The sequence below is a fragment of the Neopelma chrysocephalum genome, unplaced genomic scaffold (assembly GCF_003984885.1).
Source record: "Neopelma chrysocephalum unplaced genomic scaffold, ASM398488v2 Primary Assembly neopelma1_43, whole genome shotgun sequence".
In the NCBI taxonomy this organism is placed as follows: domain Eukaryota; kingdom Metazoa; phylum Chordata; class Aves; order Passeriformes; family Pipridae; genus Neopelma; species Neopelma chrysocephalum.
Genome location: NW_020897702.1, coordinates 1,768,323 through 1,795,604, shown reverse-complemented (window position 1 = coordinate 1,795,604; position 27,282 = coordinate 1,768,323). Strand labels below are relative to the sequence as shown.

At 34.8% G+C, this 27,282-nt stretch overlaps 1 protein-coding gene across 1 annotated transcript in view; it reads left to right on the top strand.

Moving 5' to 3' along the window:
* Nucleotides 1-27,282, top strand: part of NBEA (neurobeachin) — a 451,136-nt gene that overhangs the window by 343,822 nt on the left and 80,032 nt on the right. The window contains exons 41-44 of the mRNA XM_027677697.1: nt 3,727-3,844; nt 4,721-4,823; nt 10,257-10,372; nt 19,014-19,126. Of these exons, the coding sequence (XP_027533498.1) occupies nt 3,727-3,844; nt 4,721-4,823; nt 10,257-10,372; nt 19,014-19,126 (450 nt within the window). The remainder of the gene's footprint in view (nt 1-3,726; nt 3,845-4,720; nt 4,824-10,256; nt 10,373-19,013; nt 19,127-27,282) is intronic.

Sequence of the window (27,282 nt, the reverse complement as noted above, 5' to 3'; positions counted from 1 at the left end):
TAAAAATGTCTTGACTCTTAATTGAAAAAAAAAATCTTGATTACATCAAAATAAAATTAAAATAATAAAGCCTTCATATTTGAACCAAGTAGGAAAGCACTGCAGTAATGGTTCTGCTTCTCTTCTGTAGAGCTTTTCATCTGCATCCCACACTGCTTTACTAATTTAATCTAAATAAATGTCACCAATAGATGTTTTTCCATATTACAGAATCCTGAGTTTTAGAGAATTCTTATTCCCTTGTTAGGTGGGAGCTTCGTCTTGCTGCAATGCATCCTAGCAAATTTTTGTTGTCTGGCCCATGGACCCATTGATATTTTTAAAATATACTCATATTCCTGAGCCAGTGAAAAGGTTTTACAAGGCAAAATGTGCTTTAAACCAAACAGCTGCAGCTAATATTAAAATTGAAAAGTGTGCTGGGGTCAAATGTAGGTATTGGCTGATTGGTTTTTATCTCAGTTTATCTGAGATATATCTAGAGTTCTGTGCTTAGTCATGAAGTTTCAACCATTAAAACAGGCCTAGACAAAAAGTCTTCATGACTGTTTTTAGGAGAAAAACTCATAAAGCTATCAAGATAAGGAGCACTGACTTTAACTATAAAGAACGAAATGTTGGATGAAGCAAATTGTAATTTTGGCTTCAGATTACTAGGTAACGTAATTTCAGTGTCTTTTGGTTAATGAAGTGGTTGTTTCCATGTTTTAAGATAATGACATATATAATACATACAGTCTGTAAAAAAATGTAAAATAGCCAGGACTTAATTTGTGTGAGATGAGAAAATGAAACGCTAAAAATCATTCTGGCAGAAAAAAAAATTTATATAAGCCTTTTAAAGGATTCAAATTCAGAAAAATTGAATTACTTCAATTTGGCTGTTATAACAACAAGAAAGAATCCTGAAACAATGTCAGTTATATCTGCTGTAAATTGTAGATATCTAATAACAGAAGGTTTGATGCATCACATGAAAATGGTGTTAGATGAATGCTATGGAGAATGGCAAAAATGGGTAGTATATCTTAGACAGGAAATTGATACAACAGAAATACTGAAATAATTGAGATTATTTTATAATGGCAATGATAATCTGATATTTGTAGAACTAATAGACAGTTAAGAAGAGTGTAATTGAGGACAGTAATTGAATTATAGACTCCTTCCTTTCCTCTGATTTCCTATCTGTTCTGCTGTTGTACTGGAGTGCTATCTTAAGTCATTCATTTCATAGTGGGCTGAATGTACCTCTGTGTAGTTACAATTGCTGTATACTTAATTAAAAAGAGGAAGGAGTAAAAAGCAACCAGTGTATGATTGATTGATTTAGTGTTGATCTATAATAACTAAGCTGTGATATATATCAATATATCATAATGTATTACTGTGAATCATCTAAAATGCTAATACATAGAATTCTTTACAAAAAAGTAACTAGAAATATTTTTTACATGAAAAGTGATATCCCAAAGCATGGTGTTTTGTCAAGAAACTAATTCTTTGGAAAATCTTCTGGCTGCTGTAGATCTGGTTACACCTACATACATTTAAACTCCTCTCTCTAAGAGACTGTTCTCGTATTTTAGGTTTTTAAACTTGAGCGTTTTCCTCCTCCATATGTTAAAAACCTGTGAATTTACAAAAATTATATATCAGATAGCATCAGAATACATTCAAAGAAGGAGGGTGCTTAAATCTTCACAGTCATTGTTCTTAACCACCTGAATTTCACATACATGATACCAGCTGTATCCTAGCATCTGATCTCAATGAAAAAAAAGAAACAGGGAAAATTTGGTTTATTTAGCTTATCAAAGAGAAAGCTAAGCAGTAACTGGATCCAGTCTGTAATTACCAACACAAGAAAAAGTTATCTGATACTAGAAGACTCACACACAAAGATACCTTGGGATCTACCGGAGTTCAAAGTAAAAATAAGGTGCAGATTTTTAACCATTACAAGAGTTTAGCCTATGAGGTAGTATTACACAACTGGCCTGTGACTGAATGGAAGGAGCATATAGTTTCTTGCATGTATCTGAGGTATCTCCAAAGAAATCAAGCCCCTCACCTTCTTCCAAGGTGTGTTTAATTAGGGTGGAGAGCTGAGTTGAATGAAACAGTGCCATCAGCCACAGCGTTGTTCTAATTTTTGTCTGCAATTTATTCTAATGTGAACATTAGAGGGGAATGAATGTGTTCCTCTGACCGGTTTCCATCAGGGACAGAATTAACGTTTGAACATGTTAACATGCTTCTATGTGCTGAAGCGCATTTGTGTTATTGCTGTTGTTACTGTCATCTCTGAAATAGACTCAACATGGTTATGAGAAAAAGGTTGTACACCAAGAGCACAAATTTAAATTAGCTTTTTCATATATGAAGATATGTTGCTAACTTGAAACTGCATCGGTGAAAAAACTGAAGGAATACAATTCCCATTACCTTAAGCATGAGGGATCACTGACAGCAGCAGCATATGGTCTTCCTAACATTTCTCTGTTCAGAAGCTGGGGTAGGTCATGATTACAGAGAGTAAAGATCTCAACTGAATGAATAGAGCACTGCAAGCTGGTGTACTGACAGTTTCTATGTACCTAATGGAGAACAGAGATATTCAGTCTCTCCAGTCTGAAACCTTTTTGCATTTCTCTTTAGTGAAGGTGTTCATTGTGTTTGTTTCACTGAGGCAGTAACTCTCAGTGACTGCAGCCTAGGCAAAGGCAGAGTCAAGAGCCTGGGAAATGCAGGTTGGTGTAGTGAGGGTCCCTATTCCAGACAATTGACTCCTTGTAGGAGTGTCATGGCATAACCCACCTGAGCAGATGTGGAGGGCTGAAGGCAGCCTTCCATCTAATGAAAAAGACTGGAGAAAGGTTGTTTTACAGTGCATGATACTGATGAAATGGTAATCCACAGATGAGATAAAGCTGATACCTAAATAAATTGTGTCTTTTTTTTCCTATTTTCCTGAACATCCTGAACACTGAAAGAAAAGTGAAAAATATTATTTAGGTATTAATATCTAGTCTTAGATCAATACATTCAATTGAGAAACTGTCAAACTGGAAAAGCAATGCTAATTTTTAACTATTTTATTTTAAAATTTTTTCACATTATTTTTAAAATGGAAAATTACAAATCATTAAATTTTGTTCATGGTTTGGGATATTGAATGTAAATAACTTTAGAAAAGTGACTATTGGATACTGTTCTGGCTAATTTTTATATTTATTAATGGAATGGAGGGGCTTGTAATTTATGACCCTGAACAGGGTGTGAATAGCAAGTTATATAATTTTGGTTGTACTTTGCATAAGACAGTCTCAGAAGTAAATCTGTTATCTGATAGATTACTGATGTCATGCACACTGTTGGAAGAAAATGCAGCTAAGCATGATTGCAACTGCGTCCATTTCCCTGTGCTTGCTTGTAGAGTTTGGGTTTGGGGGGTTTTTTGAGGAAAAGAAGTTGATGTGACTTATGAGAAATAGTTTTAGGAATATCAGGTTATGGTACTTACTAATATTCTTCTAACAACAGGTATACTTCATTGCATTTCTTAAAAACATTTGAGTTCATGTTTTAACTCATGAGTTTTAAGTGTTAAAGAGATATGATTAACTTAACTGTACTTCATTGATGGGTAAAATTTCCTGTGTTCTTACACAATATTTTGTTGATGAGTCCAGCTAATAGCTGTCACCTCGACTTTCTTTAAAGGTCCTCGCCTATACTGAAGGCCTCCATGGAAAATGGATGTTCAGCGAGATTCGGGCTGTCTTTTCAAGACGTTATCTTCTCCAGAACACAGCTTTGGAAGTGTTTATGGCAAACAGAAGTAGGTTGTAGTTATTGCATAAAATTGTGCTAGTAGTTATTTTGTGTGTTATTTATTGTCTTAGAATTTAAACTCAGTGCTTCCTTCGATGAAGTGCTTAGATCTGTTCAATAATGCTTATTCTTGCATATATTCAGTGCAAATTGTGTTAAAATCAATCACATAGATCAATCTCACTGCTTCCTCTGCAGCAGGGAGATTTATTTGCAAAACCACATCATTGCAATTGGTAAATTCTTCAGATGTTTGATAGGAAATTTGCTTTTTCTATTGTCTCACCCCTCTTCTCAATCTCCATAATTATTTTAGTGAAAAATATAAAGGGATAATTCCTTTTCTAATTATAAACTGAGTTAAAGTAAAAAAGTACCAGATAATAAATAAATAGATCCACTCAGTTTTCTGTATGTGCTACTATGAATGGTTGGTGGCTGGTGAGGTGTGTCAGTGGTCCTTTGCCCTGAGGAGCTTAGATGTAAGTTTTGATTTCAACTGGGGAAGGAATTAAACAATTCCTTGGTCCTGTGTGTTTTAATGCACCAGTTAGAAGACCAAATGCTGTGCCAACAACTGGAGAACTTCTCAGCCTGAATAAGAGGCTATATGGGTTAATAGTAAGCTGTGGTTCCTCTGAAATAAACAACGCTCATATCTTCTGCAAAATGGGAGAGTTAATGCCAAAACGTTAACCAGCTAACTATACACAATTATGAAGTACAGCAGGAATTTCTGTTGTACCTTGGATCCCCAGGAGGATAAAAGTGGAACTGACTTCTCTCCCCAAATAGAAATCAGAGCATTTGAAAAATATATGCAGATGGAGAAACAGACTTCTGCAAATGTTTTACTATACCGTATTTTCTTTTCTTCATTTAGCTTCTGTTATGTTTAATTTTCCTGACCAAGCAACAGTGAAAAAAGTTGTGTACAGCTTACCACGTGTTGGAGTAGGAACCAGCTATGGTTTGCCACAAGCCAGGTAATTTAATTAAAATAATTAGTATATTTTGTGTTTATTATTTTATAAAGTTGATGTTTTTTTTAATGTCAATCCTAGAACATTATTCCTGCCATGAAACTCTAGATTTTCTCCTTCTTAAGGTTACTTTGATAAACTTTACTTGCTATATGGCCTATTAGTATGAGATAGAAGTAAAATTATTTTAAATTAGATTATTAGATTATTTTTTTTCCAATTACAGGAAATAAGTACCTTCCAGTGAAAAAACTTACACCTTATCTCTTCAAAGTCTGGTTTCCAGTCAGATTTTATAAATTTATAGGTAAATGTTCATCCTTGCTTTGACTGTTATGCAGGATATGGAACTAAACTTGACTAGGTTTTGTGTTTGCTGAATGTAAATTAATTTTTTCTGTATGAATGTGTGTGTATTTTACTTAACTGCTTATCAGCATGGTGGCTATTTTGCAACTTCCAAATTGCTTCTATACATTAGTAATGCATTATTCTTCTTCTGTTTCCAAAATTAAGAAGGAGATATATTTTAGAAAGACCAACTAAGGTTCAGTCTTAGAGATTTTCAACATCAGTATCAAATCAGCCTATGACCAGAAATAAGGCTGGAAGTTTTGAAATCCTGTATTATAAATGTATTTCTATTTCAGTGATATGTAAGATGATCTTCATGTGTACTTCACTTAGTTGGAGGGGGGAAATTTCCCACCTGAATTTTTTTTATTTGTTTTTTTGTTGTTGTTGTTTAGGGGATTTTTGTATAGAAATGTCTGTTCAGACCCAAAATTGTTTTTGAGGGTGTATCAGCAGAAATGTGGTGAAAAAATTTTTATGTTCAGGATTAACTTCTGGTCAAAATGAAACAAGAATAAATAAATATAAGGGAGAGAGGAAGCAGCAGGAAATTCACAAAATATGGTGCTTTGGGTTCAGACATCCATTTGGCTTGATTTGGTCAAAAGCCAGTGACTTACTCATCAGTGTAATGTCTGGGGTGTATCTTTCTCTTTCTTGAAGTCATTTCCTACAAACTAAAACTTCACATTGTCCTTGTTTTATCCCACTGCAAAATGTGGAAATACTTTGAAGTGTCAAAGCATTTTTAGAACTGGAGAACTATTTCATTCCAGCTGAACATCATTCCCTGTCATGAGCTGGAGAGTCTCATGATACCTAAGGCTTGATCTCCTGAATGTGCTGAAGCTTTTAGGCAAACTGCCAGATTTCTCAAGTTTTCATTGAGATCAAGGAGAATTTGGGGCATTTATTTGGAAAGTGCATCTTGTTAATATTTGCATTGCTCTTCCATATACTCAAGCTAAAGGAATTGCTGTCTCTATGTGGAAAGTAATAGTATTCTTTTCTGAAACAGAAATGGCCACATGTTCTAGCACAAACAAAATGCAAATTTCTCAATCAGAATTTCTTATCTACAGTGACATTTTTTACTTTTGAAATTCATATCCTTTGTGCATTATTCAGTGAATAATTGTCTGAAAAAGTTTGTTGATGTATAATTATTTAGAAAAGTTTCAGCTTCAATATAATATGCAGTTATTTCCATACCTTTTTGATTAAAGTTCAATTTGAATCCAAAATGGGCTTGCTAGCCTTCAGAATGGATCTAGCATGTGGTAGTGAAGTTGTTTTTCTTTCTTTTTTTTTTTTTGTATAATCACGGTATGATTTGTGCACAATAAAGACACTGTAATCATGGTTTTCTTTTTTTTCCTGTCTACATACCATTATTGTCTTCAGTAGGATTGCAGTGGAGTAATTGAGAGGAAATCTGGCTCTATAACTGCTCTGTAGTTAATCTAATCTTTTGTTGATGTTAGAATATAGTTTCCCTTCCTATGAATATGTTGGCTCTGGCACGCTAATTTTTAAAATTATGCTTATTTGTATAACTAACAGAAAGAGAAATTTTGCTGAGTAATCAAAAGGAGCTACTATGCTAAAATGCTTTTTTTATCACCAATTTTCCAGGTTAGGTTGTACTTTATTTCAACAAAAACAGATCTTTCTGGTTGTTTTGATTAATTTCTTTAGTTTTATTTATGTAAGTAATATTTCCTCTCTGATATTACTCTGATAAACATGTCATTTAAAGTTAAATACAGTACCATAAAGACTTGTATTAGTGATGAAAACATTCTGAATAAGTAAATTACTTTTAATGTAGTACAATTGACTTCAAGTGCATTTCAGTTTTCATTGTGAAATCCTGCAATTAACAAAGATGCAGTTGATGAAGTAGAAGGAAATAGCAATATTTATGCACTAATGGCACAAAGTATTGGAAGCAGGTGAACCAGTATGTCTTCCCAAAACCTTACAGACCTGCTGTTCTGAGCAAGTCTCCACTTTGCCACTTTGCTACCTTTTCCAGCAGCCTGTCTAATGCTTTGGTTCAACAAACTGTTCAAGCCTGTGCCTAATGTTACAAAGAAGTAATTACATCCTTAAAATCAGTCACATGTTGAAGGATTCAGTCTGATTTGGTAATCAAATTAGTCTGTCTTTGATAAATGCATTTTCAGTGTTCCTGAAACACATTGCACTGATTGTAGTTTCCTTATGACTTTGACAAATGATACAACTGGGCAGACAGTGCTGTGCCTTTTAACTTACTTCTGCAGGTCCATATGATTCTACGTAGGTAGGGTAATATCCACATTTTTACCATGCTGTTATCAGACTACTTTTGAGGGTTTTAACACCTCAGGTGCAATTTACTGATGCCTTTTTTTATAAGGATAACACCAAGCTTAGAAACCAACTGTGAGCTGCCTGACGGTTTTGTAAGTGTACAGAGATCAAAGAATTGGTAAAAGATACAGTATCTTACTTCACCACTAAACATATGCTGGCACCTTCCACTGAAATTCTGTGGGCTGTTAATGCATTAGAGAAAACCATAGCTCCAGTTATTAAAGCTAGGAAATTCAAATTATGAACTTTTTGCTGCAAAAAAATGTATTTTGACGGTTACCATAACTATATTCAATATCAGCTTACTAAATTAAAAGTGACTCTGAAAGGAGTTGTGTTATACTCCACATATGGGATATATAACATCCTATCCCTCAACAAAATGGCATGAAGTGTTTTCTAAACACATTTAAACATATAAAACTTGAAAAATTGGATCATTCCATTGTACTTCAGAGTCTTCTGCAGTTTCCATTTTGAGTAGATGTTTCATGGTTCTCTAGAAGCAAAGGAAGCACATTCATTTCTGCGTCTTCATATTGGTGATGGCATATTGAATAGAGAAATAGTTTGATCAAAGTTGGGTGGATTTAGCAAAACAGAAAACAGTGGGTCTTCCTGTGTTAGCTGAAACAAGCAGGCATGGAACCAATTTATTGTGCATAATTTTTTCCAATCTTTGCTGAAATAACTGTGAATCTTGCAAACACCTTAGATATGGAGTAAATAAGGATGTTTTTTAGTATATTTTGATTTTCTGTAGAGTTTGCTCAAATCAGGTATTCAAATGCGAAGTCCAGCACTTGACAGTTTTTAGATTTTTGAGACTCCCTAGAAGATTGTGAATAAAGTCTAAAAGCAGCTACTAAGCTGTACTGATGCATAAATATTTTGTCATGGGTGGAGCACAAAGTTGGTGACAGAAATGCTTTGTAAATTTAATGATCTCCTTAGTATTTTTATTTTCTGTGTTGACTAATTTGTGTGTAGTGTTAGTCAAAATTTTCTGGGAACAATGTGTCTGAGAGTTCCACTGTAAAACTAATTGTTAATCTATAAAATGCAATATAAAATATGATTACATTCCAATATTTCTTTAGATACTTGTTTCATAAGAAGTGTAATAAAAATAACTTTAAAACATTTTGTATTGCCTCCTATAGTAAAGTGCATTTACCTTTGGCATCCTAGAGTCTACTGTAAAATAAGGCTAGTCAATGTGGCAATACCCTATGTCCTGCTATTTGGGTAAATACACTTGCATGGTCATTTCTGTATGCCCTATTTGTAACATGAAGTGTGGCAGACATTGACAACATGCCCACTTGCAATTTAGACACAAAATTGTGCCTGTACACGCCAATCCCATACCAATGCTCATCATTTCTCTGAAAGTAGAGTTTAGTGCATATATAGAAGTATGTACATGTATCTTTAGAAGTAGATGGTTCACATTTTTGTAAACACTGCCCAATTTGACAATTTGCATATAACTTTAAGAAAATACTCAGCATTCAGAGTCTAGAAAAAGTACAGTTAGTGTGCTTAGTGTGCAACTAAAAGCTGAAGCATTGAGTGTCCCTGTTTACTCTTGACAAGCTATAGAAATACTACTAGATACATTCTTTAAATTCAATAAATTCAGACTACACGTTGGAAACCCTCTTTGTTGTTGTTGTTTTTAGCAGTTATAAACGATTTCCTTATTTTGATGCACTTATAAGATCTAAATTTCTGTAAAAAAATATATCTGAGGAGATGAATATTTTCTCCTTCCAAAGATTTTGCTTGTCTTTTTTTTTAGGCAAGAACTATTTTCTCTAGAAATTAGTTGAGAGCAATGAGCCTGTTTCTACTTTTTACAGTTTGTTTTCTTTAATACATTAGTCTAGACTGACTGTAGTCCCCTATATTTTACCAACCAGGGATAGTATATACAGTGGGTAATTTAGAACTTGGTGTCAGTATTTGGTTATTGTGATGTTGACAAATTCAATGAAGAAGAGCTGAAGTTTTCTGCTTTTCTTCTCTTTGGCATGTAGTTTTGGCATTCTCTCTCCCTTATCCAGTCATGTAAGTTTTAGAAAATGTGTGGAAATTATCTTAAAAGCTTCTGCTCCTCTTCCTAATTTGAATTAAATACAATTCAGAAGTCATTATGGAGAGATAGATGAACAGGTGAGCAGATAACTGAGTAAACCCTGTTTCTTTCAGAAACCAGGCTATAAATAGAAGTCTTGAAGCTTACTGGGATATAGGAAAGGATCATGGATAGCTGACCAGAGAAGAGGTGCACAAATTGTATAATAAATATCTTCAACCCATGCGATGGAAATATATGTCACTTTAATCTATCACTCACTCACCTTAATGAACTTATCTCAATATATACCTTTGAAACAGGAAATTAGTATTCCTCTTTTCTTCCTGCTAGACAAGCCAGGCACCAGGAGGTCTGCAGTTCTTTTACTCCCGGTCTTTTAACCAGATTCAGAACAAAATAAAACACAACATATTATTCTGATTTATTACAATGCTGTAGTAGTGGTAAAATAAAATATAGTTCTTAATTTTATCCATTTCTCAAATAAGGTAATAGTGTCTTCTTGACATAAAAAAGCCTCTGAGAGAATCTGAAATTAATCACACTAATTATGTTGCCCTACATCTTAACATTTAAGATGACTCTTAAAAAAATAATTCTTTAAATGTATTTCCTAGGAGAATCTCTCTAGCCACACCCCGACAGCTTTATAAATCCTCCAACATGACTCAGCGCTGGCAGAGACGGGAGATATCTAACTTCGAATACTTGATGTTCCTCAATACTATAGCAGGTAAGGCTTCTGATGATTTAATCCCTCATACTATGTTTGTTTGCCAAAGTTTTAAGCACCGTGACTTGATAGAATACATTTATCCCTCTAGAATTCAGCTGCAGCTTTGTGATAGATTTGGAAACACATTTTATCAGAAAATGCACAACCTATCACTGAGACTTTAGATTCATGTGTTGCTGTGGAGGCTGTGCCTTGCTCCCCTTCTGCCATTTCCTCTGCTGACAGTTTTGTCTGAAGCTTTATTAGAGTCAACAAACCATTGCCAGAGAGTGTCTGGAAATAATAATGGGAAAATGTAATTTCACTACTTCATCATTCTCAGCAACAGCAACTAGACAGCAGAATAACAACAGTATTCTGCCTGGTACAGATGTCACCTGGATTGTGGTATGATTAGATTACAGCATCTTTTCTCATTTAGTTCTTTGAGCTGAAGTATAATATCAGATTAGGTATTTAAAATGAGAAATAACTGCCATAGACATCCATTTGTTATTGGCAAAAGAAGAGCTTTTCTGGCAATTGTCATTAATTAAACATTCACAATGATATTATTCCTTTCACCTTTCCCTTTTCTATGTATTCTCTCCTATGGTAATTTTAAATGTAAAAATGTTTTTTAGACCATATACAAAAATTTCCAGGAGGTTGTCTACTATTATGATTCCTGCCTGTAGCACACATGCTGCTTATAAACCTGCCCACGGAGAGCCTTCCTCAGACATTTCACTTCAGTGAGCTTTAATTTGAAACCCAAATTAATCTCCACCGGCCATCACTTTGTACTCCAGTGTTACAACTCTCATCTTTACTTGGTCTTGACTTTTATGCTCAAGGTTATCCTCAGGCCAGATATAAGATACATGTCAGTGTGAAACCTAAAAGTAGCACTCATTGCACTGACCAGTCTGAGGACAGTCACTGCATTCTGTCCAGTAGGGCAGTGGCAGAATTCAGGAGCTGTCAAATTTGCTTGCTTTGAACCTTTAGGCTTTTGCTGCTGTGCATATATGGTAGTTATCTTCCATATGTCCAGTCTTATGGATATTAATAAATGTGTCATCAAATTATCCCAATGTGGTACAGAAGTGCTACTACTGAACAGTTGGAAATCTGAGGGCATGTGTACCTTATGCAGTGAAGCAAAAAGCGGAGTCCCTGAAACTACTGGACATCTGGGTTGGAAAGTCCATATGGTGAAGTCCAATGAAGGCTCACCAGCTTGGTTCCCAAGCATTATAGCCACAGTTCCGCAGTTCTCTGCTGGAGGAAGGAGCCTTGCTGAGCATTTATTGCCTCTGGCACAGTGCCATGTGAATGCTGCTATCCTGATTCTGGACACTGGCCCATCTCCAGCTGCTTCATGGCTCTTTAACATCAGCTGCCCTTCTGGTGATGAGGAATTATAGGCAGAGCCTTGGAGGCTCTCTGACTGCCTCACCCAGACTTGGAGGATTTTTCTGGAGAGCTAGGAAGGTAGCCTAGGTCCCCTCAGTCCTTGTTGAATACAATACTGACAGAAAAGTCCTTTGCTTGTAATTTGCTTTTTATGTATTCTTTTCTTCCGTAAGCAGTGAGACTAAACTCTTTAAATGAGAGTACACAAGACCTGAGCCAATTTTTTTAAAAATTATTTTTCCTTTTTAATCAGTTTAAAATTCCAAGGTCATTTACTTTTAGGTACATCACCAAAGCATCCAAACCTGGAAGACACCATTATGTCTGAAGTCAATTAGGAATTGCAGTGACACTTACACTAAAGTATTCATCAGTAAACAAAGTTCAGCCTGGAGAGATTCCTTCAGAGTATCTCAGAGGTCTCAAAAGAAATATTTTTTGACCTTTTGTTTAATACTAATACTGCTGGGCATGTTTTATAGCCAAACACTTTGGGTGGTTGCACAAAACAGGTTTCTCTTAAGTCATCTGGTAGCATTCATCTGCCTTACAACAGGATGGCTTGACATTACCATTCTAGGTACCACCTGCTATGGCTGAAGTTTGAAGGATTACTGACTATTTGTTATTTTTGGTGTGTATTCATGAGTTTGTGTTGTATTTGGAAAAGTAGATTGGTCACTACCTTTCGAGTGTCTCTCTCTGACTCAAAGCATTTAACTTCTAGCAAATTTATGTGTATTAGTCTTTTACTGGTAAATCTCACAGGTTCATATAATCTCATAGTTAACTGTATAAGCTCTATTGCTCATTTCACAGCGTTACCTACCATCTTATAAAATCTTTCAGCAGTGCGTGATTTTTTTTTTTAAATTATAATCAGATTTATCCTTGATAGCTGAACTCCCTTGCCAATGACACACACAAAACTGACTGAAACCCAACAGGCAATTCTAGACATGACAATAAACTTCTTATTGCAGTTTGGAACAAACCCTGAAGTTGTCTAACTTTTTGACAGAAGCAAAAATCCCCTCAAGTTATTTTTTGGAAGATCAATCTGGTTTTGTATTCTAGTGAAGTCTGTACTTCATCTGGGTAGCTGACTTGCAAAAACTCATTAAGAACTTGGGGGCATTGCAAAGAATCTCATCATAAAGTTCCTGGCAAACCAGAAGCCCACCCACAATGGAGTGCACCTGAGCTCCAAGTCCAATCACAGGGGAGAAAGCTTCAAAACCTAAATATATGTTAGACAGCCTAGAAGTTCTCACATCCCCAAGCTGATTGCTCCACTATTGCATGGCATGGTACCGCCACAGCCTGAGATCTGGGAAACTGCAGGCAGCCTGAATGACACTGCTGCTTTTACAGCTGTGCCTGTATTTTCTGTAAGTCTTCTGTTGAAAAGCATTCCTCAAAAATATTCCCTTTACAAGAAATAGGTGTTTTCTGATGAAGCACTAGAAAAACTAATAACTCTACCATAAATACAGTACTGGAAGCAAAGTACCTCTAGTACTTGTTGCCCTAGTTTTGATAAGAGTTATATACACTGTTTTGCTAACTATCCACACACATCTATATTAAACAGGCACAAATTCTTATATGCACTGTACACAGGACCCTCAGCAGACAGAAGAAAATACAGGAATTTCTACTTTGTGCGCAAAGATAGAATACTGAGTATGCTTGTGACCTCCTTTCCTAAGTGAAGACATGTATTTTCTTTTTTGTCTTCTTGGAAATCCAATTTCCAAATACATTTTTAATTATACTCTTTTGTAATGAGATTCCATAAGAAATATTTTCTTAAAAATTGCAACTTCTTTGCCAGTAATTGTTCATGTAGGCAGTGATGACCTAGTTTCGGAATATAACTGTTTATTTAAGCAGCATCTTATTCTCTAACAATATTATTGTTCTTAGCTATTGAGAAATATATGCATCAAATTTTTTTTATTCATGTCGCCATTTAACTCCTACTGGCTTATTCAGCATATCTGAGCTGTAGCTTAGTCAGAAATATGGAGGTTTGACACTTCAAAAAAATGTGGATTATCTACTGGTAAGTAGATGATAAGTAAGGTCACTTCACTGTTTTTCCTTCTCATCTAAGTAGAAGTCCATTAACAGGGTGGTTTAGTGCATCTTTTGCTAATTCTTTGTAGTTTCCTTTTTTTTTTACAATGGTGTTTATTTAGTATTTAGTTCTTACAAAACGGTATGAAAGGACTCCCATTTTCTTGTGATCCTTTTCTGAAATTACTCAAGAACCAGTAGCCTTTGAAGAGAGACATTCAGAAGTGAGGGTTCTGACACCAGCTCATTTCTTTCATTTATGGCATCATGCAGGTGGGTTCTTTCCCACAAGAAGTCTTTTGCCTGCTCGTTAATACTGTTAATTACATAGACTGATTGGACTCTGAACAACAGAACCACTGAAATAAATATATGAATCTCTTCTTAAATCTCTCCCTGTTTTGCTAGTATGTTTATCCTGACAAGAATGGCTCCTGGCTATCCTATATGTTCTTCATGTTTGAAATACCAAAGTGTCCCTTTGGAAAAAATCCATCTTTCTATGACTTTTGTTTTAATCTTTACATCAGCCTCTGAAATGTTTCCACACTTCATTTTTAGTTTAACTGTTTCTGCTGTGATCTGTACTCATGACTTAATAACTGTCTACTTCAGCTCTCAAAGATCTCTCTTTCTAGTTTATTTCCTATCCAAGTATATATGATTGTTTTCACTTGCGTTGGCCTGATGCCTCATTGCGATTTCAGTTCAAAATCGCTCTCCATCTTCAAAACTCTGTAAAGTCTTGTTTCAACCTGTTTCTCTGGCCCTCTAGTTTCTATTTTCTTACCACCTATTCTGTTTCCAGGCTCTTCACCTCTTTCTTGCCCTCTTTTCTGGCTCAAGCATATTTCATCATGTTTACAGCTCAGGGTTTTCCTCCCAAAGGTAAACACTGCACTCTGCTGCTTATCAGTCAGTCTCAATGTTACCCCTGGTTTTTGTCCTGATTGTGTAGACAAGCCTTCCTGGCCACCTTCCCCCTCCTCCTATGTATTTCTTTCTCAGGGATCCTTTTGCTTTGAAGGCTTGGAAGCAGCTATGATTATGCTAATTGTCCTTTCTGCATGGAACCAGCATATGTGTCGACTGAACCCTCTGGGTGATTTAGGAAACAAGTAATTGTTACTATTCTCAGTTACAAGGTTATTGAAAAGATTACTTATTGAAAAGAGCACTTAGAAGTAATCCCACCACTGCAAAGGGATCAAGAATAGTGGGAACAAGAAGTCGTTTTGTAATATGGTTGCAGTGCTCATTCTTTTAGTTAGAAGTCTAGTTTTCAAGTCTATTTCTCAGTATTTAACTGATTTCTGCTGAGTTTTTCTTTTCAAATTGTAGTATATTAAATATGTGATTGCATTTGTATTTATTTGAATTTTAAGTCTTTTAAATCCTACATGCCGCAGCTTTTAAAAGAAATGGAGAATAATTACATCCATAATTCTTGTGAGCAATTTCTTTTAGTGGAAAGGGCATTATTTTTAAAGGTTTGTGGAAAAAAATGACATCTTCAGTTAGGTAATAAATTCAGATGAACTTCTTCCCCCTCCCCCCCCTTTTTTTTCGCCTGTTTAGCTTTTTCCACTTTTTTACTCTGTGATGTACAAGCCCTCACTGGTTAATTATGTATATATTTAGCTACTGCATGTGTTGGGCTTATTATTGCAATCTAATTAGATGTAACTTGAACTACTTGCTTCTAGAAAAATCATTAAAAATTCTTTCCTAATGACCTAGAGATGACAAAATGTCTGTAAAGTGTGAAGAAGCAGACAAGCACAGGAACATCGCTCTTAAAGAGTGTTAATCCAGATGCTGCAATCATCTAATTAAACAATATTTTGCTGTCATTAACATTTTCACCAAGGAATTGCAGTTATAATTTCTTTGTCAGCTGTCTCTAGCTCACTTTACCTTCAAAACTAAAGTGCCATATAAAAACATTAAATTGGATGGTTTAATTAAAAACTTTTGTGGTTTTGTTTTTTTTTTTTTTATGAAGAAACATATCCAGTATTTCTGAGATCTCATTTACTATGCCTCATTTTTATTGTTCAAATAGATTAGTGTCACAGGCTTGCGATATTTAATATTCGGCCTTTAATATTAATCTCTGTAAACCTACTTGAGGAAAATCTGAAGCTTCTGAAAAGGTATAGAGCCTACCGATAGTGGTACAGGTTTTATGTTTTATATTTATTTAGCTAAAGAAAGAACCAAATAATTCTTGCTGGAAGAACCAGACAATTGATGAGATGGCTAAGTATATTCATCTGCTGACTTTATTCTGAAAATCATTAATTGTGAAGCCAGAATCAATCAAGACAGCATTCCTAATAAACTGAAACCACTGATATTTATGCATGTTTAGAACTATGGACTTGTAATCCATTATAGGCCTAGATCACTGTCCTCCACTCAGATAAGTATAGATGTATGGTCATAACTTACCATGTAGGTTTGGTGTCCTCTCACAATTTAATTTATGGTTCATGTTCTTGAGTCCATTTTATTTGTTAATATTAAGAAAAAAATTGTCGTATTAATAAAAATAAATCACTAACTTTTTTATTAAACAAATTAATAGCTACTCTTAGTAGTTAATCTCTTCATAAATAAAACATGTTTTATAAATATTGAAGTAGGAGAGAAGAAAATATTTTGTTTATTTTTTCACAAGACTATGCTTATATTTATCAAATACATAATCACAAAGGCTCCATTGTTTGCCACTTATCTTACCTAAGCTGAGAGATAAGCCGCTTCAAATTATTTCTCATTGTGGGGTAAAAAAATGCACACAGGAGTTACTGCATTGTTCTGACATGGAGCTAATGTCACATGATAATTTCTTCATGTGTCTATACTATAAGTAACCACTCAGCAAAGAAGAGCTCATACAGCAGCTAGGCTCAGGATTGCTTTTTTTCTTGACCTATTCACAGATTTATGATTTTCCCATATGGAATGGAAACAAAAAGTCAAAATCTTTTGGTTGAATATTGAAATTAAATTGATATGAAGTAAATGAATTAAGTATCAAAATTAAATAAAATCACAATATGAAAAAATCTCAATTTTGAAATTAAAATTAATTTTGGATAACCCTACATTTCCTTTCAAAATTTTGCAAAAGGATGTTCTCACCTTTTCAAATGTTTCTATAAAGTGGTTACAGTTGAAGATCTTTGCTACTCTGAACTCTTTTCCATCAAAGTTTTGATTCTGAAGAATCTTTGTTTTTGCTTATGCTTTGTAATAGACTACAGTCCTCTCAGTCATTCTCTTCCTAGATCTCGAATTTCTTTTAGTCTGCTGTCTACATAAACACAAATGTCTTTCTATTGTGGAAACTTTTGCACACTCCTCTGTTAATTAAGGATTCTGATGGTGAGAAAAACTCTTATGTATGAAGCTATAGTTCTATAGAGGCCGTATTTTATAGAACTCTAACTTTGATAATCTCAAGAAACTTTACAAGACATTTGTAATTAAACCCTTGCCAAAGGGGAAAATAATATTCTGACTTGATGTATGTGGAAAATGAGGCAGAGTTGTCTTTCTTCAAGACATGTAGAGCCCCCTCCCAAAAATCTAAAAGAATTAATATTCTACCAGAGAATACCATTCCTTTTCCACCCTTATATGGATACATTCTGGTATATTTCTTGATTTAGTTGGTGGATACATTCTTGTTCTGTCCAAGAGTAATTTTGCATTCATTCATTCATTGTAGTTATTAAAGAAGTGGTTTTGTTTCTATCCATCTTTGTGTGTGTAGTGCACAGTGCTGGCACTGCATTTGTATCAAAGTTGTATTTGCACCTCATTTTTTTTTTATATTCTTGTGAACATCTATGTGTTCAAAGTGTAAAAATGAGGACACACAGTTATTAACAATATGCATTTTTCCTGTATTCAGTGAAACTATGTACAAAATAGAAACATGCTTTTTGTTCAGCAACTTCTATTGAAAAAATAAGGGGTTTGTAGAGCAGTGAAAGTTTCACATTTCATTAAAGCAGAAATGATTTTTGTGGAGAATTGCAACTGCAACTCAGAACAAGGAAGCCTGTGTTTTCCTGTGCTGGGTTTTGTACCCCAGGAATCTGTCCAGAATCTGCAAGGAAGCAGTTAGTAAAACAGGGCTGTAAATCTGCTGCAGGACTGGGAATTGTTAACCTGGATTATTTCAGTCTGCTAATTACATAAACACACACACACACACACACACATATATATATTTATGACTGGATTTTGCTTTTTAAGACTCATGTTGCATATTGTGTGGTTCTCACCATTTTCATAGGGTGAATGGTTCTGTACTAAGAAATTTCATTTGTCTTATCAGTAAAATGTTAGAGTCTACTAAATATCAGAGAACACAGAAATAGCTGCCTTTCCCAACACATTTTTCTTAGTGACAAATTCATATTTTTCAGTTTATTGCAGTTGCAGGTTGTTCTTTTGAAATGATATCTAAAGCTGGTTTTTGCACATTTGAGCTGCTGGGATGATAGCAGGGCTTCCTTCATGATTGAAGAGAGTGGCCTGGGGCAGTCAGCTCTGTCTTTTAGGGAGGAGAAATGTTTTTTATTTTCAAAGTGATTACAAAATAGTGTTAAAGCAAACATGGCTTTCACCACTTTGATTCCACAGTAAAAGTGGAATCTCACCACTTCTTCAGTGAAGAAGAGCCACAGGGAATAATGGATTAATATGGACTATCTAGGATAGACCTAGATTTGCAAACCTCAGATTTAATCCCTTGCTGTTTGGAGTCTCATTTAATCTTTGCCAGCTATGATACTGCATAAAGTTGCTAGGAAAATAATAGTCTAGTTCTTTTAAATTTCTACAGTCATGCTATAAAAATATCTTAATGGAAATATAAAAAGAAAACGTTTATTGAGATATGATGTGTTTTAGCTGATCTTGACAGACACTGTGCTCTTTATATTATGTTGATTTCTGCGTTGACTTCTGATTCAACATAAGTACATCTAAATGGCTGCTTTTGTCTGGAAGATTTATACCTGATTCTGTCAAGTGGTGGGAACTGGGACATGTGATGCAACAAATGTAACCGCTAGATTGTTTTTCAGCTGGAGAAGTGAACGCTGTTTCCTAACTCTTAAAACTTTCTTTTTAATAGGACGAACATACAATGATCTGAACCAATATCCTGTATTTCCTTGGGTTTTAACAAACTATGAATCAGAAGAGTTAGACCTGACCCTTCCAGGCAACTTCAGAGATCTTTCAAAGGTATGCTTCAATTTTGTCAAAGAACAGTCAGCCAGTCCTTTTAGGAAGAGATTTTGTTTTATGTTTATAGTCTGGTTGAGTAAGGTCTTAAACTCATAAAAGTCTGAAATAGACTTTTCCATTTTAGAATGATTTTGTAGTGAATCTCTGCATTATGGTACTTCCATGTCCCTGACTTCACTGGTTCCAAATCCAGGTACTCCTCTGTACCTTCTGATTTGTGGAATGTGATTGCATCAGACCACTCGATCTCACTAATTATCTCCCCTAGTTTATAAAAGCTAATCCTTTGGAAATAAAAAGCTTAAACTAATATTTCACTTTATTTTGCAGTGACTAGAATACTAATATAATAGCAGCACTTCCTTTTGGTTTAATAATTTTTTAGTAAACAAGTATTTTGTATTTTAGATCCTGGAGTATCTGGTCCCTATTTTTATTTGTTGGGCTTTTTGCCTCCAACCAGATTTTAGTGCTTTATAATGATAAAGTGTCTAGTATTTGTTTCTCTAATAGGATCACATTGTCGTCTATACCCCACTTTTGTACTCTGGTTGTGTCAACAGACTGAAGAGAAGTTCTGTCCTGGCCAAGCATAGCAGAAACCTATAGAGGGGCTCTACTTTTGGCCAGCTAAAATAAAGACAAAAAACAGGACTTAAAACTAAGCTGTGGGAAGTATCATTCCTGGTTCCTATCAATTAAGTGTATGCGCTCTTAACAGTGAAGGTGGGTAGTCCTTCAAAATCCCCAGTGTGAGGTTTCTGCTTTTTGAGAGCTTTTTTGCCACAGCTCCTCAGCCAGGAGGGAGAAGTTCCTTGTACAAGTTGAGTGAGGCTCAAAACCACAGGAAGCTGTGACTCACTGACTTAAGGAGTGAGACTGGAGACAAGAAAATGACTCCCAAGGCCTGTTCTGCAGTCCTGTGCTGCAGCCCATGCTTTCCCTTCTGCTACTGGTCAGTCATTAATGTTTCTGGGGCTTCTGCTTTAAGTCTGGATTTCTTTCCACCTCTCCCTGAAAGCTCACATCCTGGGGAGCAATGAAGACATCCTGTCCTGGATATGTCACAGTCTCATCCCTGTCAGAAAGAGTATGCTTGCAGTACCTCCACATGTATTGTAACTATTTGCAGAAGCCTGCTTTGTGAGGCATCCAAAATAATTTGAGTAGGACTTGAATGAATAATAGCAGATAAAGACACCTAAGTTTCTTCTCCCGTTTTTCTTAGACAAATAAATAAGTAGGTAAATAAACCCAGAATTTACACTACATGCACAGTATGCCTCAGATAGAAACAAATAGGCTGATAATTTCCTTAGGTTTTGTAAAAGTTCTGACCTTTCACTATATTAGGTATGTTTCACAAATGTGTGTTTCAATTCTGTAACACTATTTTAATCTGTGCCAAGAACAGTAAAAGATCCACAGACATGACTTAAATAAACACCTGTGATTATTTTACACTGGCTTGTTCCCTAGCGTGTATCAAAGTATTGCTGGTTTAGAGTTGTTCAGTGATAAACCTTTCATTAAGGTGCTTGCACTTTCCAAAATCTCTCAAACTCACTTGCAAGTATTAATAGCACTGTGTGTGGTGAAGTGCAATAAGATTACACAGTGTCTCTTAAGTGCTTCATTAGGTGCTTAGTTTTGGTTGAATCCAAATTTTTATGGCAGTCTACTATAGTATATAATTGCCACAGGAAGTAGTGTGATAGGTGAATAAATAGATTTTCCTCATGAGTTAGTAAAGACTCATTATGGAATTAGTGCTTGTATAGCTTATTAAGTATCACTGCACTTTCGTTAGTGCTGTCCTTGAAAGAAAATGTAAAATCGAGTCCATGGCTATTTACTTTTCATCAAGAATCCATGCAATGTGCCCCTTTCCTTGCCCAATTTGATAACTGCATTCTCTTACCAAAAGTTATCAGTGGTTTCCTCTGAAAAAGATAGATTTTTGACCACTGAAAACAGTCCTGCACAGAACTAGTATAGGAGAATATTCTTTCCTTTCTGGCAATATTTGTGCTGCATTTATCCCCTGGATGTGTGAGAAAACCCATGTGAAATCCCTCAGGATAAAAGAGTTGTAATTGTCTGTTTTTTCCAGTATTCATTATGGTAACACCTGATAGATTTCATTTCACCATAGTTTTAAAAGGAAAAATAGATCAATGATTTATTTTTAAATGCAGTGACCAATTAGTATGAAATGCCTTACTTTGTTCACTTGGGCTGTTATGCATTACTTGCGTCCTGTTTCAATTTTTGCATTATCAGTAAAAATATTCAAAATCAGAACATATCTGAAGTATTTCCCTGGCAATTCTGTTTTAATTTTCAATATTGTCCTGTAACTGTAAGTGAGCCCTTTCTTTTCTTGTTAGGGAGGTGAATCCTGAGTAGCCTGGTGCTTAAATGCAAGAGTTAGTGATTTATTGCTCACATTATTGAACCAGGGTGTGCTATCAAGCCTCAGCCAGACCTCGGGGGCAGGCACACACAGTATCCTTTCCATGAGGAGCCACTTCCTTCTGTCAGATTTTACCCTGCCATAGGGAAATGTTTCTGCAGGTTTGATGGCAAATCCAAACCTCCAGCTAAATTGTTGATGGATAAAATCTCCTTTGTCAGTTCCTAACCTCCTGTCTCCCTGCAAATTTGCCCTTCTTAGTTTCACAACGCCTCGGTTGTTGATTTTTAGTAATTAATTCTCCTCAAACCATCTTCTGAAATTATTTAGAATTCTAACACTATTGCATATGTGGTAAAAGCCCACAAAAGGAATTAAATTAAAAGAGAAATCACTTATCATGCTTTGTTTCCTTGGTTTAAAGTACTTTTTGTAGTTCAATGTAGATGCTAAATCTAACTTCTAAAAATAATTAATTTGTGTATTATCGCTCAAATTTCATACAAAGCTCCAATGTCAGTTCTGATAATTGACAGCAATGCTTTTAAATTTTTTTAATCTTTGATTCCTAGGCTTTCTCTATAAAATATGACACATTACCTTTGGGATATCACAACTCATAAGTGACCATACAAGTCAAATGCAATTTATATGTTTCTTGGAGATGAAATTAGATGTGTTTGGCTTGCTTACGATCTCAGTAACAGAGTAAAACATATGCTTTTTTCATTTAGCTCAAACTTAAATATTTACATTTCTGCAAAGCCATCTTGAACATGTAACTTGTCCTTTCCTTCCATGCCATTTTATTCTGGTTTAATGTAGTGCTCCTTTTTGTGGTATTTTTACATCCAGATGTTGCTTGTTCTCTCAGAAAAATTACTTTTAAATATTAGTCTAAAAATTCCTCTGCCTTTTTCTTTGAAGTGTTTGAAAATTCCTTTATCAAGGCTTTTTTTTTTCCTTTTACACAGATAGTTTTAGGTTTAAAACCAGGGTCCGTGGCCACAGAAGGTGCCACAGCAGTGAAATGTATTGGACCTCTCATTTGATTAGACAGTGTAGGTTCAAGTTTTATTCATTACATACATTAGGCTAAAGGTTATATTTATTGTTTGACAGGATCAAAAACTAATGAAAGAGACTGTCATAGATATATAGATTATCTTTTCACTATCAAGCCACCAGGTGATCTGCTTATTTTCTTCTTTGTTGAGATTTCTTTTGGAAGAATACCTAGGATATCAATCATTAGTCCAGTAAACATGTATGCAGCCCTTACAGTACACTGATTTTTTGTGGGGTTCAACACACTTAAAATGTGGTATGGTTTTTTTATATAAAATTGTATTACTTTTCCTCCTAAATTATAGTGAACGCATGGTTTTGACATGCTGCATTGTCCCTGCTCATTAAAGTGTAAACGGGAATTTCTCCTCATTTACTTCCAGTCATACATCCTGTTAAATAAAATGATTTCTTCACCAGGCAAAGTAATACTAATATTGACATGTGTATGAAACATCACACGCCCATTCACAGAGTGGAAAGAATTATGTTTTGTTAATATAGAAGGCGTTTGACTGATGGGTGGTGATAAGCATAACCACTTTTCCTTATTACTGTGCCATTTCAAGAAAAGGAAGTGATAACGCCCCAAGGCTTCTAAATGTAATAATGCAAATGAACACATCCAAGTGTGAGTATTTCAAGGCAACCACACTTAATACTTCCAAAAATGTATATGCTGTGGAATGGAGTTTATGGGCTTATTAAGAGCCACTTGCTGGAAAAATGAAATCGGCTTCTGTAACTTAAACTTCTATCTTTACCTCATACATCAAAAGAAAAACTAGTTTAATTCTCTTTTATTTTAAGCCACACAATTGAACACAATTTTCTTAAATAAGAAGTTCATTTACTGTGTGAAACTTCAGTAGTTTGAATCTGCGAGAACTCTGATATTATTGATATCTGCTTTTAATATCAGTACACTGAAGAAAAGCTGTTTATAAATTTGGATGAAATTACGATTTATTTTTAAGTTTCAAGTACCGTCCTAAGATGCCCTACTTATAGGTTGTTGTTCAGCAGATGTTTTTTAATTAAAAAGCAAGCAGTCAGGAAAAGCTCAGTCAGTTTTCAGCCGGAGCCAAATAAAGCCACGTTCAATAATTCTTTTATAGTCACCTAAAATTTTGTGCAGTATATTACAGAAAAAAAAAAAAAGATAAACAGATAAAGTAGCTGCTGCAAGAATTAGAGTCAAGATAAGCAGACTATTTCAGTGGCTAGATAAACAGGATGCTACGTTCAGTTCTGCTTTCATGAGAGAATGTAGTTCTATGAAGATAGCTGGCAAAGCAGTAAATATTACATGAGCTAACATAACATGTCCAGTGGATATAAACACTAGATGTATTGACAATACTCTTGGTCAAAGGCCAGATGTCTAGAGATTAGCCAGGTAAAAAAAGAATTACATTAATAGAAATGTGTTTTTAATGTTAAAGTAAATACTTACTTTATTTTTGAAAGGAAGAAAGAAATCTAAAATAAACTCAAACAGAAGCTTTTAGTACACCAGAAGTGAAGTGGATGAATAAGCATTGTCATAGAGTGAGTTGTTTTATCTGTTTGGAGTAAAGAATATCCTATAAAACCATTTTATGGAAAGTTAATACTATTTGATATTAAGTCCTTACAGAGGGGGTTTTGTAATAAAAAGGCAAATGGTGTGTTTTGAAAAAGCATTTTATGAAACATTATGGAAAGAATTTTTTATTTGATGTTCGGAATAATTTATTTGACTCAAATTCAGTTTCTGTATCTGTCTTATGGTTAAGATATGGACTGAGACACAGTATATGGATTGAGCTTTGCCTTTGTGTTGTTTGTGCAAGTCATTTTAATCAGTGCACACAGCAGCAGAATTTCAGAGAAATGGAAATAAAATTATTTTCTTCCATTATATGAACATAGAGGGATTGATCCATAAACAAAATTTATCTTCATTTTATAGCCATAGTATTAGATTAAAAGCAAGGTAGTTGACTTTCTGGGCTGAGAAAGGCATAGTAAAGCTGTGGAAAAGTAACCAAAACTCTATATACCCTACACATTTCACAGGAAATGTGAGAGACTACCATTACTGTAGAACTTGTCGTCTAGCAGGACACATGCCTTGTCAGAGTAAAACTGGTTTAGTTGCTAGTTTGTACAACTGAGATTTAAAATCTTTACAGTAAATCCACTGAGGGATGAACTGTTACTGTTACTTTGGGTAACAGCATTTTGCCACTTGGACATTAAGATAATGCTGAGGAAGCCAGAGCAGACCTTGCTGAATTTACTCCCTGCTATTTTAGATATTTGAGCATTTTCCATTATCATTTTCCATTAATGTGCAGAGAAATGGTTCACATCAGGATCTCCATGACTGTAGAGAAAAGGGGGATCAGCTGTTCCTTGTATTACTTTGCCACAGGCCAGAGATAACTGATGTAATGCTGAACTAGAAGCTGTAGAGTCATGTGAGCATGGGCAGCTCTCAGCTTTTCTTTTCTTTTCTTTTCTTTTCTTTTCTTTTCTTTTCTTTTCTTTTCTTTTCTTTTCTTTTCTTTTCTTTTCTTTTCTTTTCTCTCTTCTCTCTTCTCTCTTCTCTTCCCTTCCCTTCCCTTCCCTTCCCTTCCCTTCCCTTCCCTTCCCTTCCCTTCCCTTTTCTTCTCCGACCCTCTCCGACCCTCTCCTCTCCGACCCTCTTCTTTTTTTTTTCTTTTCTTTTCCTTCCTTCCTTCCTTCCTTAATTCCATCCTTTCTTCTGCTCTGGGGGCAAGGAAGGGTAATCCCAAAAAAAGATTCTTCCCAGAGATTTTCCCATGAAAATTTCAGTACAATGCAAGAACCCTCATTGGTATTTCACTTAAAGTCTACATTTTATTCAGCAGATGTTTTCTGCATTTCAGAATTTTTCTTCAAATGAATCATAAAATAATTTAAAGAAAAAATAGATTCTAACTCTGAAAAGAATATTGATGACAATGAAGAATACAGCTTTTCAGGTTTATCATTTAATACAATTGAACATGTGTCTATCTTCTGAAGGTAGATTATTTTACCTACTTATGCAGGCATTTTTACATGAAAATGGGAATGAATCATCATACATCCTTATATCTTTTAACTTTTAAATTAATATAACACCTCTCATTGAAGAACCTAGAAAACAAAATGCTGTTTGCATTGATATTTTATGTGACTTTGAAAATCATTGTCAAATTTTTGAGAGAAAGCACCTTTTTAAATAAATACAAACGTGTATATACTTTTTTAAAAAAGTTATTTAAAGATATAGTTTAAAGCATCATTAGGATGTTGCTAGTCTATAAAATAAAATATCTTGTAATTATTTTTTGAGCATCAATTATGCCTCACAGGTCTTGTTACTATAGCCCATTTACAGTGAATAAAGAAAACACATAGCTTGTTTGATGAAAGACTTCTAATCAGCATCAAATATATTTTGAAAGGCCAGGAGTTTTCCATATTTTCAATCTTGCATTAATTACCATATTCATTTTCTACTGCACTTTCAAACATATATATACAATAATATTGTGACAGATGATTTCTCTGTCTTCCGTAGCCTCAAAATTCACTGCAGCACAGGGTAAGATGCACCTTCATAGCGGAGCTAAAAATATTCTCAGGGTGTTTCCCCATTAAAAATACAATCTTGCCAATTTATCTGCTATTTGGTGTTTCCTTCTCAGAGGGGTGAACATTTCCTTTTAACAGACTAGGGTGTGAATTGCTGCTTTGGCTCTTGAAATATGCAGTTGGGACTGGAATTTGTTCTGCCAGAGAAGTGGATGCACAGTACCTTAATGAGGGTGGTGTCAGCAGGTTCCATCCAGTCCCCAAAGCAACCCAGAGCCCTGATATAATTTAGCAAAGTGTACATAGATTTGCACAGTTTGTCAGTGTAATAGGAAAAGAATGTCTTTTAATAAGTCCTTCTTTCAAGGAAGTTGTTGAACAATCATTTCAATATATTGGCAACTTAAAGGCTATAATAATGCCAGTGTGTTTCCTGACAGTGGCAGGAAGTGTAACAAAAACAAGTACAACAAAAATGCAAATATTTATTTTTTTCTATTTCCAGTAGTTGGGAAACAAGCCTGGAAAGTGCTAGGGAATGGCTCATAATTCTTTTTCAACAGTTTTGTGAGGTCTTACAGTGCAATCTGCACCAGATAACACTGATCCTTTGGGATTACTCATGCATTTTACACATTTGAGAAACATATTAGCATCTCCACGACACAATGAAGTATTAAGCATCCAGTCTACTTAAAGTGAAAAATACTGAAATAATAATGTTTTAAAATATAAGTGTTCACCACACTACTATTTAAAAACAGGATCTAAACTGTTAAATCAGAAAACATCATGTTCTAGGTCAGCCTTTTTAACAGCCATCTCAAAAAACATTGCAGTGCTGAAGAAACAAAATACTTGTAGCTTTAAAATTTTTTACTTACATATGTAATGTAGTGAAACACACTGATTTGGCCTTGTACCAGTATTTCCAGTCCAAATTACTTTGGATTTTAATTCACCAGAAAAAATTATGTGGTGGAATAAAATGCAAGAATACCTGTTAGCATTTTGAAAAGGGTCAAATTCCTTGTGTATATGTTTTTTTCAAGTTTTAATACCCTTAATAATATCCATT